The following is a 16,632-nucleotide window of genomic DNA, read 5'->3' on the forward strand; positions in this document are numbered from 1 at the left end:
TCTGATCATGCTGCTCCCTTGCTCAAAACCTTCAATGGTTCCCTATTGCCTGTCAAATGCCCTCCAGGTCCCTTAGCTTGGCATTCAGAGCCCTCTCTGCTTGGGTCCCTACTCTCAGCCTTAACCTCCTCTGTCTTTTCATGATATCCCCTATACCCCAAGGCCCCAGGCCTGTTCTCTGTCCCTGGAAAGCCCTCCCTGTCCCTCTTGGCCTGCTGAAATCTCATCTATCTTTCCAGGCCCTGTATCATGGAAAGGCCCCAGACCTAACAGCAGAATGTGCTCTCTCCCTCCTCTGAGCACTTCCAGAAACCTCTGCCAGAATGGAAACTCCTTGAAGAAAGAGTGATCTCATCTGTTTTCTAGCCCCACAATGTGCAAAGTGCAGTCCTGAGTCCAGCACAGGAATAAGAGTTGTGGAGTAAGCAAGTGAGTGGTAAATCTGCATCGTTCAGGCAATGTTCATTGAGCACCTACTGTGTGCCTAGCCCTTGCTACACATCAAGGATATGACAGTGACTAAGGCAAGCGTGGTGCCTGCCCTGTGAAGTGTAGGCAGCCCATGCTCTAGAATGTGCTGAGGATTCGCCACAGCTCCATTCACCCAGCTCCTGCAGCAAAGCTGGTCGCCTGTTGGCCCGTGTTCAGGGCACATACACCATCATGACACTGGGCTAGGCTGAGGGTTCTGCAACAGCTCTTTGCATTTGTATCCTTCCTCAGTCCAGGCCTCGTGTCTTTAGGATGAATCAGAGGCCTTACTCATTCATCTGCTCAGGGCCCACTCCCTGAAGGGCTCAACATCCTCCCAACTGTCCCCAGGGCTGGGAAGCCTGAGACCTCCAGATGTTGCAGGGCCTGAGAGGGCAGGGGGCCTGACTGATCCCTAGGAGCAATTGGCTCTGTCTGTGGAGGAGGAGCAGAGGGACTCTCTTCACTCCTCCTCACCTGTCTTCTGATATGGGGAGGGGAGGGAGAGGAGGAGAAAGAGTGGAAGGAGAAGGAGGAAAGGGAAAGTTCCTAGGTAAGATATTCCAACCCCTGCTCCCTGTGGATCCACCCCAGCACTGAGACCTGTTACCAACCAGAGGTGATACATATGTTGCACCACACGGCCCAGCCCTGACAAATCACAGTGGACTCTGACTGAGGGCTGCAGCGGGCTCGGGGCCCCTCATCACTTTAGTTGCTGGATTGTGGAGAGAATCAAGGGTTCCCAGGGAGGAGCAGGGGCAGAAGGGGTAGGATACTCAGAGAATCTGAGCCATGGTTATTTACCAACTAAGAGAGAAGTATTTTCAATACTTATTTTAAATATTTGAACAGCTAGTATGGCTGCATCAGTTCAGTCCAGCCCTGCTACCAACAGTGCCCATACAATCATATCAAATCCAATTTAAAACCATATATTTTATTGACGTTCTTCAAGGACAATACAGGGCCATGTGTACAAATGCTACTCAGGTCTCACATCTGGCAACCTCCCCACCCTCATCCCCCATTGACCAGTCTGCAAGCAGTCAACATCCTGTAGGTCTCCCTGTTGCCCTTCCTCAGGATGTCAGGCCTCACCGTGCTGAGACTTCAGGAGGCTGAAAACAGCAGGGCTGGCTTCTAAGCTTGAGCTCTGGGGTCAGGAAAGAGTCAAGGCCAAAATTGCCCAGACCTTCCCCTCCTCCCTCTCCCTCCCATTGCTTAAGTATGGCCAGAATTGGGGGTGAAGATGCCCCGGTGACTCCTCCATTGAGGCAGCCTAGGCTTCCCCCCTTCAGCCATCTCTATCACATCCTTTCTTTCCAAATAACCTGCCCCACCAACCACCAAGATGGCAGAGTGACCATTTTTCAGGGGGTGTGAATCAGTGCACAGATGGCCATGACAAGGTGCCCCTGATGGCATGAATCTTGTCACCCTGTTCACCACTGCATTGCCAGTGCCTGGAAGAGGCTGGGAACGTAGTTGGCATTCAATAAATATATGTAGGATGGATGAATGAATTAATCAATATGGGAGGGAGAAGTATAAGCAGGTCGAGCCAGTACTACATTAGCTGTCTAGGGGGCGTGAAGGCAGAACCACAGTAAAGTCCTCCCAATCTCTGCTCAAGAACCCAGGGTGTTGTGCAGCTATCAGCAGATCGCTGTGGTTGGTGGTTGGGCATTGCAGGGCGTGGATTCAGCACTACTGCCTGCATGGATGTCATACTGGCTTTGGGACCCAGTCAGGAGGGGGCACTTGTGTTGTCCCTACTCCCTTATATGCCCCAGGGGTCTGTTCCTCTGGGTTTCAGAAAACACACAGTAGTGCCTCCACCGGAGTCAGTCAGATGCGCAGGGATGGTCTGGGAACTGCACCCTTATATTCCAGTCATCTCCACTCCCCAGCCTTAACTCACCACTGCCGCCCATGCCCTGCCACTGACAATGACACGGCTCCATCTCCCTGTCCTCAAATGTCAGTCTCCGCAACCACCCAGGTAGCCCTGTCTCTGCATAGACTCTCTCTTCAGTGGCTGGGTTGGCTACTGATCTTCAGACCCCTCCCATGCCCACACTGCCCTCCAGGAAAGCAAATATCTCACAGGCATCTCCGCAGATCTTGCCTCTGGGTCCAGCAGTCACAACCAGGACACCAGAACCTTGGGGTTGGAAGGAATGTGTAAGCTCACCTAGAATGACCCTGTGCAGAAATCCCTTCCACAGCATGCCCGCAGACGACTGCCTAGACTCTGCTGGAATACCTCTAGTGATGGGGCACTCACTACCTTCACAGGCAGCCATTCAAACACTGAAAAGTTTCAGCTGCTGGAATGCCCTTTGTATAGGGCATAAATGAACCCAATTGTCCCTCTCACTTCTCCCTTTCCCCTAGGCATTATTTCTATATGTTTCTAACACTTCTCACCACCACCCATCTCTCTCTCTCTCTCTGTCTCTGTCTCTCTCTCATACACACACACACACACACATACACACTTCCATATGGTTATACAGTCGAATACCCCCTTCCTTTATCAGTAATTCTCCTTCCTTGTCCCTTCTTCCTTGCCTTCCCATCATCTGGCAAAGACCTGGGGGCTGGAGATCAAGTAGAAAGGCTGGAAGAGTTCCAGGGAGACGAAGCATCCAGCCAGGTCCTGGACTGGGCTGGGCTGGCCAGATGGGGCAGGATGGACAGGGAATAGCATTTGGAAAAAGCAGGCCATTGACTTCTGTCTCCCAAAGAAAGGGTATTGAACCTGGGGGGTGGCGTGAGGGAGCAGCAAGCTACTGAGTTCTTTTTCCTACAGAGGGGATGCAGACACACACCCACTCTTTCCCAACTCCCCTAGCTGTTGGCAGAGCTGACTTGGCTGCCTCTTACACATGGTGATTTTAAACATTTGCCAGCCTCTAGGTCCCAGGAAGTTTCATACCAGCAGCAAGAATCCACTCCCCTCTCCCAACATGGGGGCTGAGAGGAAGGGCTCTAGCAGACAGCAGTGATGAATGAGACCTGGTGGAGAATGGATGAGCCAGGAAGAGGAGGAAAGCAGGGATCCCAAGGGGAAGGAACGAAAGCAGAGGCAGTCTAACGGCTAGCAGCCACCTGGCTGGCTCGTGAGGAGCCTAGAAATGCCTGGGGGGATGTTTTTCCTCCTTGTCATAATCCACCAGCCCACACTGTTCTCATGGGCGGAAGGCGGGGGGAAGATGCTACGACCTTACCAGCACAAGGTTGTAGTGGGTCATGGGTGGAGACAAGGCTGCCATGGTTTTATGCTCAGGAGGAGTCAAGACAGAGAGAGAGAGAGAGATAAATGACGGGTGTGTCTGCTACTTATCCTGCTGCTTGGAGCTCTCACTTCCGACATTGAACATGGGGACCAGCAGGCCCAGCAGCCACCTCTTTCCGAAGACCTCTTGTAGGTTCTTGCGCCAGGGCCGGGCCCTCACTGCCACCCCCTTCCGCACCTGGTGGCGGGTCTGCCCGCGGAGGATCAACAGCAGCTGGTGGCAGCAGAAGCCAGCGCAGGCCAGGCCGATGGCGAACCAGAGGTAGAGCATGAGGATGACGAACATTTCAGAACCCAGGACAGCTCCTGCAGGGCAACGGGAGGGGAAACACCAGAGCCGCTTTACACCCAGGCCACCTGCAGAACTGTGATCTTGGCAGGCTTTTCACTGGGAGGGAGGGAGATTAATGAGATTGACACTACATTTTGTAGCAATCTCAGCATTGCAGCTGCAGTGAGGGAGAGGAAGGAAGAACCAGCTGCCCTAACTTTTTCTTGGTGCGGATGGCACCTGAGGCAAGGTGGGGAAAACTGGAGACCTGGCAAAAACAGCTAAGTTTGATGAGCTTAGCAAGGAGAGCCCTCAGCTCCTGGGGCAGCATCTGGCCGCTGATAACATTTCTGTAGAGTCGAAGATGCCTGTCTCTCTCTGTTTTCTCCTTTTGGGCTGGAAGCAGGGTGAAGGGGTTTTGCTCAGGAGAAGAGAGGGGTGAGCTGAGGACCCTAAAGAGGGAGCGGGTATCTAGGCAGCTGTCTAGACTGCAGCACCTTCTCCGTACTGTTCTGGGAGTGCTGGTTGAGAAGACGCAGGAAAATGACAGCATGATGGAGAGCTGGAAAGAATAAGTCACGAGCTTAGTCTCAAGAGCAGCCCAGAGCACCAACGTAGAGAATAATTCAGTCATTAATGTTAACAAGAGGACAGTGTGGCCACCACAGCATTCCACCAGAGCTGGTTCTGTCAAACAAATCTTGCTAGAAGAGGCCCCCAAGGTCATTGGCCCTGTGTCATGGGGCAGGATCTCCCCAGAATCCCTCTAAACCAAGCACTTCCTCTTACTGGTTTGAAATAATCACTGAGTAACAGCTCCCACACTCTACCTCAGAGTTTGGATGGCTGGTCCATGCTAAGTTTGAGTCTCCCAGCTGTGTGGACTTACACAAGTGTCCCAACCTCTCAGTTGAAGTTCACTCATCTGTACAATGCGTATAATAATACTAACGATTTCATTCGGCTGCATGATTCAAGAAAATGATGTACAGAGTGGTCAGCATCCCGGTTCACACTCACTGTGGTGCTCCCAGCAGAGGGTCATTTTTACAGAGCAGGAGACTACATCCAAAATGAGTTCAAGTTTAACTCCTGAAACTATCAAGCTTTCTCCTTCTCCTTTTCAGGGCTTAGAGTCCTGGCTGGGCTGCAACTTTGGCAGCTGTGGCAAAGACACTTACCTTGATCTGCCCAGCAGCCAGGGCACTGGACCCTGGAGTTAATTCGAAAGTCCTCCTTAGCCCTTGGCTCCCTGTAGGGCAACCCTATCACCTCCTCTGGTGGGGTGGGGGTGTCTCCTCTAAGGACTCCACCTTACAACCTATTCTGCCCCTGAAAATCTCAACCATATTTTGCCCTTTCCCTAGCCTTCTCTTGCCCCAGCCCACCTCTTCCCAAATCTCTCCAGCCTCCAATTTCCAAAGTCCTGGGAACTGGTCTTTCAACACTTGTCCAGTATGAGCAGTGGTGGACTCAGCAGTCAGGGAGGATGTGGATCTGATTCAGATTCTCTCATTAGCAGCCTCCTCTTGTCCTCATCCCTAGGAGCTTGGATACCCATTTTGTTGTTGTTGTTGTTTGTTTGTTTTTTGTTTTGTTTTGTTTTTTACAAAGCTGGAGACAGATAGGCCCAGCTGCCATTTAGAGCAGCCCCTCCACTGGCACAGGGGCAGTAGTGGGACAGGGCTCACATCGGGCTGTGCCATTCCCCTGACCCACTTCTTACTTGTCGGCACAGATTAGCTTGGGCAGCCATGTGCAGGATGGAAGATCCCAGGTCCATGGTGCCCTTTGGTGTGAGGAATGCTGACAGGCAAAGATGGCCCTCGAGCTGTGATGTGAGAACATCAGAGCTGTCAAGCTTGGGCCTGCCTTGCAACACTGCCCCAGGAATAAGCCTGGGCGGATGGAAGCCATTTCCCACAGGGTTTTTTCCTGGCACTAAATCAAGGCATGAGAAAAAGACCTTGCAGCCTTTTCTTGGCCCCATGCAGCAGCTACAAAAGGCTATTCTGGGGACCTGCTTTGTCTAAAAGTGTTTGAAGTTACCTAGCCTGGCTGCTTCAGCTCCTCTTAACTGTGTAATAATAGTTCTGCTTCTTTTCAAAAATCACAGAATTTTCCTAATGGGCCTAAAAGGACACATCAGTCAATCTCCCCTGCCCCTTCCTCCCAACAAGCATCTATAACACCTTTGACAAATAATCACCCAGCATACTTTTCAGTACATCCAAGGACAAGTAGCTGCCTCCCTCCCAAAATGGCTCATTCCAGAAGCAGCTTCAGAGAGGCAGCCCCCAAGAGGCAGTGTGGTGTGGTGGAAAGAGTATGAACTTTGGAGGCTAGAAGCCCCAACTCCAAATCTTGATTTGGAATCATACCAGCTGTGTGGTGTTAGTGCAACTTAACCTTGCTGAGTCTTTGGTTTCTGAGCCTTAAAAATGGATATGATAATATGGACTTGTCGTGAGGAATAGGTGAAATGTGACATGCATAGTGGATGGTACATAACAGGTGCTCAATGAACTTTAGTCCCCTTTCCCTCCTACTGCACTTTCTGGTAGCACCCATCATGCTGGTGTACTTACCCAAATGCCAAGATACAGGTCAGATGGTGGCATCTCCATTTCCCAGATAAGAATAAGAGTCAGAGAGGTGACACAGCAACCTGTACTGGTCCCACAAAGCCAAAAGAAAGGGCAACTTCTGACACCTAACTAACTAGCCGCCTCCCTCTTTGGATTAGCTGAGGGCCTGTGGTTGGCAGCCACCTTCACACTAGAAGACCCCTCCCACTTTTAGCTCTCAAGGCCCAAACTCACGGCCATCCATGCTCTGGTGACAGATCTGACTCAGATCTGCACCAGAGTTGGGGACAGCTCAATTTCTTTCTTTCTTTTTCTTTTTTTTTTTTCTTGAGACAGGGTCTTGCTCTGTAGCCCAGGCTGGATAGAGTGCAGTGGCATTATCATAGCTCACTGCAGCCTCACACTCTTGGGCTCAAGCAATTCTCTCACCTCATCCTCCTGAGTAGATGGGACAACAGGCACATGCCACTATGCCTGACTAGTGTATTTATTTATTTATTTATTTTTGTAGAAACGGAGTCTCACCATCTTGCCCAGGCTGATCTCAAACTCAATTTCTATTAAACAACCCATGCTTCTTACTCCTTCCTGTCCACCTGCCCTCCAGAGCAGATGAGAGACGGTGCTACCAACTGTTCGGATTGAGGGTTGGGGAACAAGAGGAATAGGAAAGGGAAAGCTGAACAGGTGGGGTGTATGTCATGGGAGGGAAAGAAGGAGGGTTGTCAAGAGGAAAGATGAAAGGTCACAAAGGATGAGATAGGAGAGTTAGAGGTAAGAAGTTTTGGTCGCCTATTCCCAGCGGATATGGTGAGGAAGTGAAAGACACTGGAACTCATCCTTATGCTGGCACAGGAGTCTGGGCCCCAAGGTGGGCACTCACTGGCTCTGTTCTCCCATCAGATCAAACCTAGCACATATGGACAGGCCTCAAGCCCAGATTTATCTCAAATCAAACCATTTCAAGGTCTTCCTTCTGGAACCATCCATTTTTACGGTTGGCGAAACTACTTGGAAAAGAAAGTATAAGCAGGCTTGTTGGCTCTCCTCATCCCTCCACCTGCCTGTGCTCACACTCCACCCCCTAGCCCACCCACCCACCCTCCCCCGTCCTGGTTATTTTGGTCCCAGCAGCCTCCTGTGCCAGTGCTGGGATCCAGAAGGCCTGAAAGCTGTGAGTTCTGGACCCAGCTCAGCCACCAGCCCTGAAGGCAGCCCCCGTAGCTGGGTCCCCTCTGTATCTCTGTGTTCCCACTGCCAAATGGCATGATAGTTCTGTGCCTGGGAAGAACTGGGCTGTAGTCACCACAAAGACTGAAATGATGGCTTCCCCCAGAGTAGAGCAGAAATTTTATGAATGTTCAGCACAGGCACCTCAAAACAATCTTGGGCTTTCAGTGGAAGTAGCTGCCCCCTGTCTTTCTTTGCTCCTAGAAGGCCAACAGGTGAGGAAGCATGCTCTATTCCCTGAGCCACTACAGAAGAGCTATGGATTAAGGACCCGAGAGGCAGACCAGAGACTGCCACTCAGTAGTAGGAAGATACTGGGCAAGCCACTTAATCCCATCTGAGTCTCGGTTTCATCATCTGAGAAATGGAGATAACAATGCTATACATGCAGGCCCAAGCACGTAGACACTACCGATTGTGGAAGCTAAGCCATTCAGAGTCAAAGGCCAGGATAGGGAGGAAGTGGAAGGAAACGCAGTAGGAGCCAGTCTCAAGGCCAAATAAAGTGGTAAGAACTGCCACCAGGAGCTGAGTACTTCTAGGGCCAGATATCAGGGAGTGGTCCTTGTGCACACTAGTTAAAGTGTAGTCCTCAGCCAGGTGCAGTGGCTCACACCTGTAATCCCAGCACTTTGGGAGGCCGAGGTGGGTGGGTCACTTGAGGTCAAGAGTTCAAGACCCGCCTGGTCAACATGGTAAAACACTGTCTCTATTAAAAATACAAAAATTAGCTGGTGGCATGCACCTGTAATCCCAGCTACTCGGGAGGTTGAGGCAAGAGAATCACTTGAACCTGGGAGGTAGAGGTTGCAGTAAGAAGAGATTGCGCCACTACACTCCAGCTTGGGTGATAGAGTGAGACTCTGTCTAAAAAAAAAAAAAAGCCTGCCTCTCCCACCCAAGTTCCCTCTGCTCTGAGCCATCGGCAGGCTGGAGAACAGGCTGGTGAGGTCAAACATAATAGGCAGGAGGACGAGGCTTAGTCTCCTGCTGGGCTGGCTGGCAACAAGTTCAATATTACTGCAATTGGTTGGTGAGACCTCTGGAGAGCAGAGTCCTTGGGTGACATGTAAGCAGGACTGGGGTCCAGGCAGAGGACGGTCATAGCATGGTTGTACCTCATGGGGCTACATGGAGGAATGGCCAGCACCCAGCCCTGCCTGGCACAGAGCAGGTGTATTACCTGGATGCCACAACTCTGTGAGCATATGGACAGCATGATGGATGAGGATGATGAGGGTAAGGGGGGATGTGGCCAATAAAATACAGCATGTCCGCTTAATTTGCATTTCAGATAGCCAATAGCAAATTTTCTCAGTGTATCTCATACAGTATCTGGGACATAATTATACTAAAAAATTATGAGTTGTTTATCTGAAATTTTAATTTAGTGGAAGGGTCTGTATTTTTATTTGCTAAATCTGGCAACTTTTGGGGCTGGAGTTTGGGGCCCGGCAACCTTTGGGGTGGGAGGTCTTTGGGTAGAGCCCAACCTGCCTGCCAAGGCCCACTCACCGGAGAAGAACTGGCTGATGGAGGTGGGCAGGAGCGTGAGGAAGGCCAGGGGGTGGGCGAAGGAGATGGAAAGGACCGCGGAGATGTAGGCCACGCCGGCCACCATGGAGTAGAGGCAGGCTAGGGAGGTGTAGAGGCAGAACAAGACGAAGTTGCGCATGTTCCTGCTGCCGATGCAGTTGCCGGTGAAGAAACAGTGATGGTCGTGCCTCAGGGTGACTCTGGCGCACACTCGGCAGAAGTGGGTGCTAGGTGAGGGGCACGGAACCTTCCTGGTCGAGGCCCCCTGGCAGGCGCCCAGGTCGTCTGGGGAGTTCTGGATGACCAGGACGTAATTGCCCAGGGCGTTGGCCGAGAGGAATAGGAAGAGCGCCCCGTGGAGCAGGGCCGGCGAGAAGAGCCGGGCGGCCGCGGGGTCCTCGCGCATGCTGGGCAGGAAGAGGAAGAGCTGCAGCACGAAGGTCACCAGGGAGATGCACAAGAAGTAGGCGGGGGCCACCACGTTGAGCAGCCGCAGGGCCAGCATCCTCGATTACATTCCTGCGGGACCAGGGGTGAGAAGAGGACTGACTGACTGCGGCGTCCAGGGGGCGCCCTCGCGCGCTCCTCCGTGCCGCGCCTCTGGGGCTCTGCACGCGACTCCACGCCCCCAAACCCCTGTCCCGCCGATTTCCCCTCCCCAGTTCCCTAACCCCGGACTAGGCAGGCCAGAGACCCCGAGCCCGCAGTGGCCTCCGGTCTAGGCCCTACCTGGGGGTGAGTGTTGCCTGGGGTTTTGAGCGAGCTGGGCGCCTTGGCGCGGTCGAGTCAGGCACAGCAATACAAGTTGTGAGGGTGGGGGGCGCTGGGGGATAGGACTCCTCCCCTCTGTGGCTGTGGAAACAAGCCCAGGTTTGGGATTTCTGATTCAGACCTCCCTAGGAGGAGAAAGGGAAGGATTTGGGGTCGGGGGCAGAGGTATCAGCGGCATTTGAGCTGCTGGAAATCCTGCTTCACACTTCCCTTTCTCCTTCCCTGCGCCCCCACCCACACACACATCTTGGGCAGCACTCAGGGACCTCACCGGTTACCCAAGGCTCTTTGGAGGTATGTGTGCGTGCGGGACCACGATGTGTGTGTGTGTCCTTGTCTGTGACTCTGTACGTGTAATCTGTGTGCGCTTGAGTATGTGTATTTGTGTATGTATGTATCTGCGTGTACAGACACGCAGCCTCTGCCACGTAGCTTAAAAAAATCAATTAAAACAATCGATACACTCACACTCGCTCTCGGGCACCGGGTGGGGTGGGGATGCAGCCAGAATACCTGTGTCAGCGGGTCCTGGCCAGCACATCTCTCCAACGCTGGCTGCCCGGGCTATTTCTTTGCAAAGAGCGTTTTCATTTGAGGCGAAATTAAAATCCCCTCTTCGCGCCCGCCTCCCGCCCTCCTGGTGAGAGAAACCCAAACAACCCTCATGGCGCCGAAATCCTTTCCATGCTGACAAGCCCGCCCTGGGTACACGAGTGGATGCTTGGCCGGCCTTTCCTGGGATCGACCCCGCCGCCGTGCGCAGCCCTCACAGCGTCCCCATCCCACTCCACGCCTCACAGCCGGGATTCCTGGCCAGCTTCGGAAGCCACCGAGAAATAGGATTCCGTGCGCCCGAGAGAACTTTTCCAGGGGCTAAGGAATTGGCCAGCCGGAGGCGCGAGAAAAGTTCTGGGAAGGCGGTTGCACCTAGGATGGGCGGATGCCACGGGGCCTCTGTCCAGGCTGTCCCGTCAGGACAGGGCGACTGGTCACCTTGGAATCCCCTTTGCAGGTCCCAGCGCCCCCCGGGAACCCGCAGCCTCCGCGGAGAGCGTGGGCCTCTCCCTGCCGCTGGGGCGCAGCGCAGTGCACGCCAGAAGGTGGTCGCGGGGGGCTGGGCACCGCCCCCAGTCATGCGCCGCCGGGGGCTGCGGCGGCGCTGCCCGCCCCAGAGAGCCCTTGGCCTGGGGCTCCGGCGAAGCAAGTGCCTTCCCCGCGCCGGTCGCCAGGGGGGCGCGGGAGCAGCCAGATGCGCCGCAGCGCTGGGAAGGCGGCGAAGGACAGGGGCTAGGGGAGTGAGGGGCGCTCGGTGGGCAGTCTCAGCCCGGGCCCTGCGCGGGAGAAGGGACAGCAGAGACCGCCCGTGGGGCCCCGGGGCTCAGGGAGCTGTCCGTTGAGCACTGGCGCCCGCCTCGCCCGCGGCAGAGGGCGGCACAGCCAGAGCCTTAGAAAGACCGGCAGCGCCGGCGGCCGCGGGCTTCTCGGCCACTACCTCCCGGACGCAAGGGAAGCCGCCCCCCGCGCCTCCGCCGCCGCACTGCCGCCGCTGCAGAGGGGTGAGGAAATGAACTCACCGAGCTCTGGTCGCCGAGAAGAGGAGCACCGGACGCCGGCTCTCGCCCTGCCCGAGGCTGCAAAGTTGTGGACTCGGCCCGGCTGGCTCGCAGCCTGCGCTTCGCTTCGGGAACTGGGCAGGTAGCGGGGATGTGGGGAAGAGGGAGCGGGCAGCTGCTGTTTTCCCACTTGGGCGCCAGCGAGTAGGGGCAAGGAAGCGGCGGGGACGGCAACTGGGCACCCCCCAGCCCCGCCACCCCTCCCTCCGCTCCTGGGGGCGGTGCTCTGGCCGCCAGTCTCAGCATTGTGGACTTGCCCCCTCCTCCCCCCTCGATTCCCCTTGAGCGGGCTGGGGCGCTCTGCCTGGTTTCAGCTGCCCGTTCCAGCTGGGAGATTGAGATTCAGCCCTGATGTGGATTCTCCAGCCATTATCCTGCCTTTCCCTCTCGGCTATGTCCCACGACCTCCCTGCTCTCCACTCGGACTGAAGAAACCCTGGGGCTTTGAGAGGTCGGCTTGCCAGGGCAACACCCGTGAAGACCAGCGTCATCTCCTCGAAAGGGCTGTGTACAGAGGATTGGGAGTTGGGACTCTGGAGCCTGTCTACCTGGGTTTAAATATTCACCATTCACTACTGTGAGATCTCAGATTCCAGTTTCTTCATCTGTAAATTCCAGTGTAATCTTAGATTCCAGTTTCCTCATCTGTAAAGCAGAGATGTGAGGGTTAAATGAAAATCTATGTAAAACCCTTAAACAGGGCCTGCCCAGGGCAAGCACTGCTTGATTAGATCATAATTAGAGACACTACTTATCGCGCCCCTGCTAGGTAGCAGGCACTGCACTAAGCCTTTAGCATAAGACGCTTCCTTAATCCTCTCAGCCTGATCTACGAAGCTGGCTGAGCCCCATTCTGGGGATGAGGAGGTTGAGGCTTAGAGAAGCTAAGTCGCATATCTAAGGTCATACAGCCTTTAAGTGACAGAGCCTGGACTTGAACTTTGTTCTAGCGTTAATGCTCCTGCCCTCGGCCTCCACACAACCCAGCATCACCATGGGACCCATGGGCAGCTCTGATTTGGGAGAAGGAAAGACAATGGGAGTTTATCCAGACACAGAGCTTGAACTTGGAGCTGCTTCTTCGGGCCCCACCCCCACCTTCCTATTTCTATTTCCTTCCCCTTCCAGGGCTCCGCTATTCTAAGGTGGGTACCATGATGCACCAAGAGGGTAGTCACACCAGTGTGTATCAAATAGTGGGGGGCGGGGGGAGCAGAGCCTTAAAAACATCAAACACTGCAGGAATATTGGTGCCATCACCATCCTCAATTTCCTGGGTGTCATAGCTCACCTACCTGCCCTGTTCCTCTCCTCTAGGTGATGGCATACTTAATAAATAAATAAGTATTTATTGCTTTCTCAACTGGCTGATTAAAACAAGAGCAATCCCTTGAAATGAGGGCCATATGCTAGTCAGCTCAGCCTTTATTCTCGAATAACCAGACACTGTTCCTCTGTAATTGATCAGCATACATCAAAATAAAAAAGAGGCCAGCAAACCTTTTCGCGTTCTAAAAGCATCTGCCATGTAAGTGAAAGGACAGTATGCCACATGGTGGCCGTGAGCAGCTGGTAGCCCTGTGAGTTCCAGTGGCCACAGGACAGACATGGGGAGGCACACATGGCCCTTTTTCCTTCAGAGCAGCTTTGTCTCATAATTGTGGCTGTCTGGGCCCCTTTTCACAAGCTCTGTCTGCCTCTCACATGGGCTTGGCAGGGAGGGAGCCTGGGGTGCCTGGGTTTGGCTATACTGACTGAAGATCTCCATTCCCCAAATACCTTGTGAGTCGGGTGGTATTTCTAATTTTATTTTGCATATGGGTGTGAGGTGGGAAGGTGTGTGTCTGAATTTGTGTGTATGAGGAAAAGGAAAGAGAGAAAGAAGCTAAGCGAACGTGGGAAGATGTTAGTGGGGGAAGGGAGTATTCAGTCAGGAAAAGGAGATCTGGTCGTGGAAACACAAACGGACAAGGACGATTATTTATTTAGAAATATCATTTATCAGCAGAAAAGGACATTAAAGCTTCAGATCTAAAGCTAGTGGTTCCTCAGCTCCCCTTAAGGAATGGAGTGAAGGGAAGCAAATGTCATTTTGTTTTTCTAAAACATATGCTTATCCCTGACAAAATCAATAGGGAGGCAAAATCAATATGAAAACTTCACTTGGATTCTGGCCCCATGAGAGTCAAGCAGACTAAGAATGAGCATTTTATTGCCATTTACCAGCTGTGTGACCATGAGCAAGTCATTTAACCTCTCAGCTCTCAGTATTCTCCTCCATATAATGGGAATAAGAATGCTGCTGTTACTTTGTGGTGATGATGATCAAATGGGATGATGTAATTTAAGTGCCTTAGCGTCTCCCACATCCTCTTTAGGGCTCCTCTTTTCATCCACAGAACTCTGTTCTCTTTCCAACTAAAATGAGAGCTCCTTGCCTATGTTGGAAATGTTTTGGGGTTTCTTCCATATTTCCTAATAGGATGATTTGCCCAGAGTCGACACTGAGTAAAAGTCTCTTAATCAATGAATTGCTACTGGTCTGTCTCTGAAAGGAAGAGCTACATTCTGAGGTCTTTGAAATGTCTGGTGAGGACCAGATGCAGTGGCTCACACCTGTAATCCCAGCACTCCGGGAGGCTGAGGCAGGCGGATCACTTGAGGTCAGGAGTTTGAGACCAGCCTGGCCAATATGGGGAAACCCCATCCCTACTAAAAATATAAAAATTAGCCAGGCGTGGTGGCCGGTGCCTATAGTCCCAGCTACTCAAGAGGCTGAGGCAGGAGAATCTCTTGAACCCAGGAGGCAGAGGTTACTATGAGCCAAGACCACTCCATTGCACTCCAGCTTGGGTAACAGAGCAAGACTCTGTCTCAAAAAGAAATGTCTGGTGAGGACACATTTGCCATTGATCTTGCAACCTGCCACCACCCACCCTGAGTCTAATCTCATCCTCCATAAACAATGACAGAAATAATTTATAAACCATACTCTCCATTGTTCTTGTTGTAGATTCCTATAGTTAAGCCATGACTGTACCTTCAGGCAGTCCCATGGGGGCAGGGACACAGATAAGCATCTAATTGCTGTCCAGCCCTTTCCTGGAGATATGCACCCTCAATCTTGCTATTTGGTGGTGTTATTTGAATAAAATGAGTTCCCTTTCAAGTGGAAATTATTCCACTTTGCCTCAGAGTGTTGTATTACAAGGAGAGAAATCCATGTAACCAGCAGCTTCTGCCTTGAGTGAGTAACCCCGCCTCCATGTCTGTCAGGCCTATAATGCCCCAAATGTTTTGGAAGGAGACTATTCCAAGATGCAAGGAGCTGCACCTAAGAAGGCTGGTGGGGGTTTTCTTCATTCTCATGCTCTTATTTCAGATAGATCAAGGTGAAGATAGGCTTGGGTCAGGATGCTCTTTAGTGCTGACAGCAGGTCATAGCCAGGGATAAACTCAGAGTGCTTCCCAAGCCTCAGAAGGCTTACAAAGATGCCATCCCTGCCTGCCCAGATTTGGAAAACATGCAAGTGTAATCTTCATTTTAGCCAACTAAATACATGAAAATTGGATTATCACAGAATTTCTATTTGGAGGTAGTAATTTATTTTGCTAACTATGTCTTCATTTTAACAACGATAACATTAGTTTGATGTTTTGAATAAAGTGCTTTGCAGGCTACAAAGTACATCCACAAAATTAAAATTTCACCCCATGAATCTCTCTCAACAGCATAAACTAGCTGGGGCAAGAATTATCAAACCCATTTTCCTTATGGGGAAACTGAGGTTCAGAGATTTGCTGCATGTTAATTTGCAAGGCTTGACTATGTTTGATTTGAAATATGACTTAATATGCAAAACAAATCTCATTGATATCTAACTTTTCTGGAACATGTCAGTTGCATAAAGGAAGCAGGTATGTAACATACTTCTCCAGAGTAACAGACCTAAAGGATCTCCCTTTACCTAAAACTGCTGTGTTCTGCACTCTGCGTCTCCGTCTACTCTGCTTTGTCTTCAACAACATTTATCACCACTTGACAGGTATATATTTGTCTGTTTACTGTCTGTCTCTCCCCACTGAATTCTCAACTCCAAGACAGCAGGATTTGAACTGCTTTATTCACTGCTGTATCCCCAGTGCCTATAACAGAGTCTGGCACATAGTAGGTGCTCAGTAAACATTGGTTCAATGAATAAATATAATATTCATAAACTTGTAAGCCTGCAGCACATTAATCAAATGCCCTCAGGCACTCTGCTGTTTGTTGTGCTGGAGGGGGTGTGTGTGATTAGGGGCAGGGATGCTCAGCCTCCAAGCTCACATGTCAAGGTAGAAACTACAGGTCTGGGTGACAGGTAAACCCAGTGGTCTCCCGGGTGATTGGTGCATCAGGGTGGAAATCTTGGCTTAGCTTGAGAGAACCTCTTTTGCAGTATCCAGGCTGTGGAAGAATGAACGAATGGGCTCTTTCACCAATTAGCCATGGTTTCCAGGGACCGCTTAGGCAGTCCTGGTAGGGACGCCTGTGCCTGTGGACAAGCAAGTGAGTATGCAGCCCCATGGAAGCGGTGGCAGCAAGATTAACTGGTCCTTTCATCTCAGAGTGTGCAGGAGGCAGAGGGAGGAGAAACGGGGGGCATAGGGAGGAAGAAGAGGAGGGAGGGAGAGGGCAGAGAGGAGAAGACAGAAAAGGAGAGAGGAAGGAAAAGAAAGGGGGGTAGTGAGAGAGTGCTCACTTATCTGTCTGACACACCAAGTTTATGTCTTCATGATGGAGGAGGCTCAGGAGAAGCAGGGTGAAATCAGCTGTCTCCATTGAGAGCCCTGCAATGCCAGGTGTCC

At 52.0% G+C, this 16,632-nt stretch overlaps 1 protein-coding gene across 5 annotated transcripts; it reads right to left on the minus strand.

The window, feature by feature from the left end:
- Positions 1-1,390: 1,390 nt before the first annotated feature.
- ZDHHC22 (zDHHC palmitoyltransferase 22) lies at positions 1,391-12,144 on the minus strand. Of its 5 annotated transcripts, XM_073011196.1 has the most exons (5): positions 11,746-12,144; positions 9,380-9,919; positions 3,954-4,081; positions 2,582-2,638; positions 1,391-1,627 (listed from the first exon to the last, which is right to left on the minus strand). In XM_073011196.1, exons 2-4 carry the CDS (start codon positions 9,903-9,905, stop codon positions 2,618-2,620), a joined length of 675 nt encoding a protein of 224 aa, XP_072867297.1. In that variant the 5' UTR covers positions 9,906-9,919; positions 11,746-12,144; the 3' UTR covers positions 1,391-1,627; positions 2,582-2,617. The 5 variants fall into 5 exon arrangements, 4 of the variants coding, with proteins under 4 accessions (XP_072867297.1, XP_072867296.1, XP_007985576.1 ...); XR_012091016.1 differs by having other exon boundaries at positions 2,582-4,081; XM_073011195.1 differs by having other exon boundaries at positions 1,391-2,638.
- Between the last annotated feature and the right edge of the window lie 4,488 nt (positions 12,145-16,632).

The sequence above is a fragment of the Chlorocebus sabaeus genome, chromosome 24, assembly GCF_047675955.1.
Source record: "Chlorocebus sabaeus isolate Y175 chromosome 24, mChlSab1.0.hap1, whole genome shotgun sequence".
NCBI classification, from domain to species: Eukaryota; Metazoa; Chordata; class Mammalia; order Primates; family Cercopithecidae; genus Chlorocebus; species Chlorocebus sabaeus.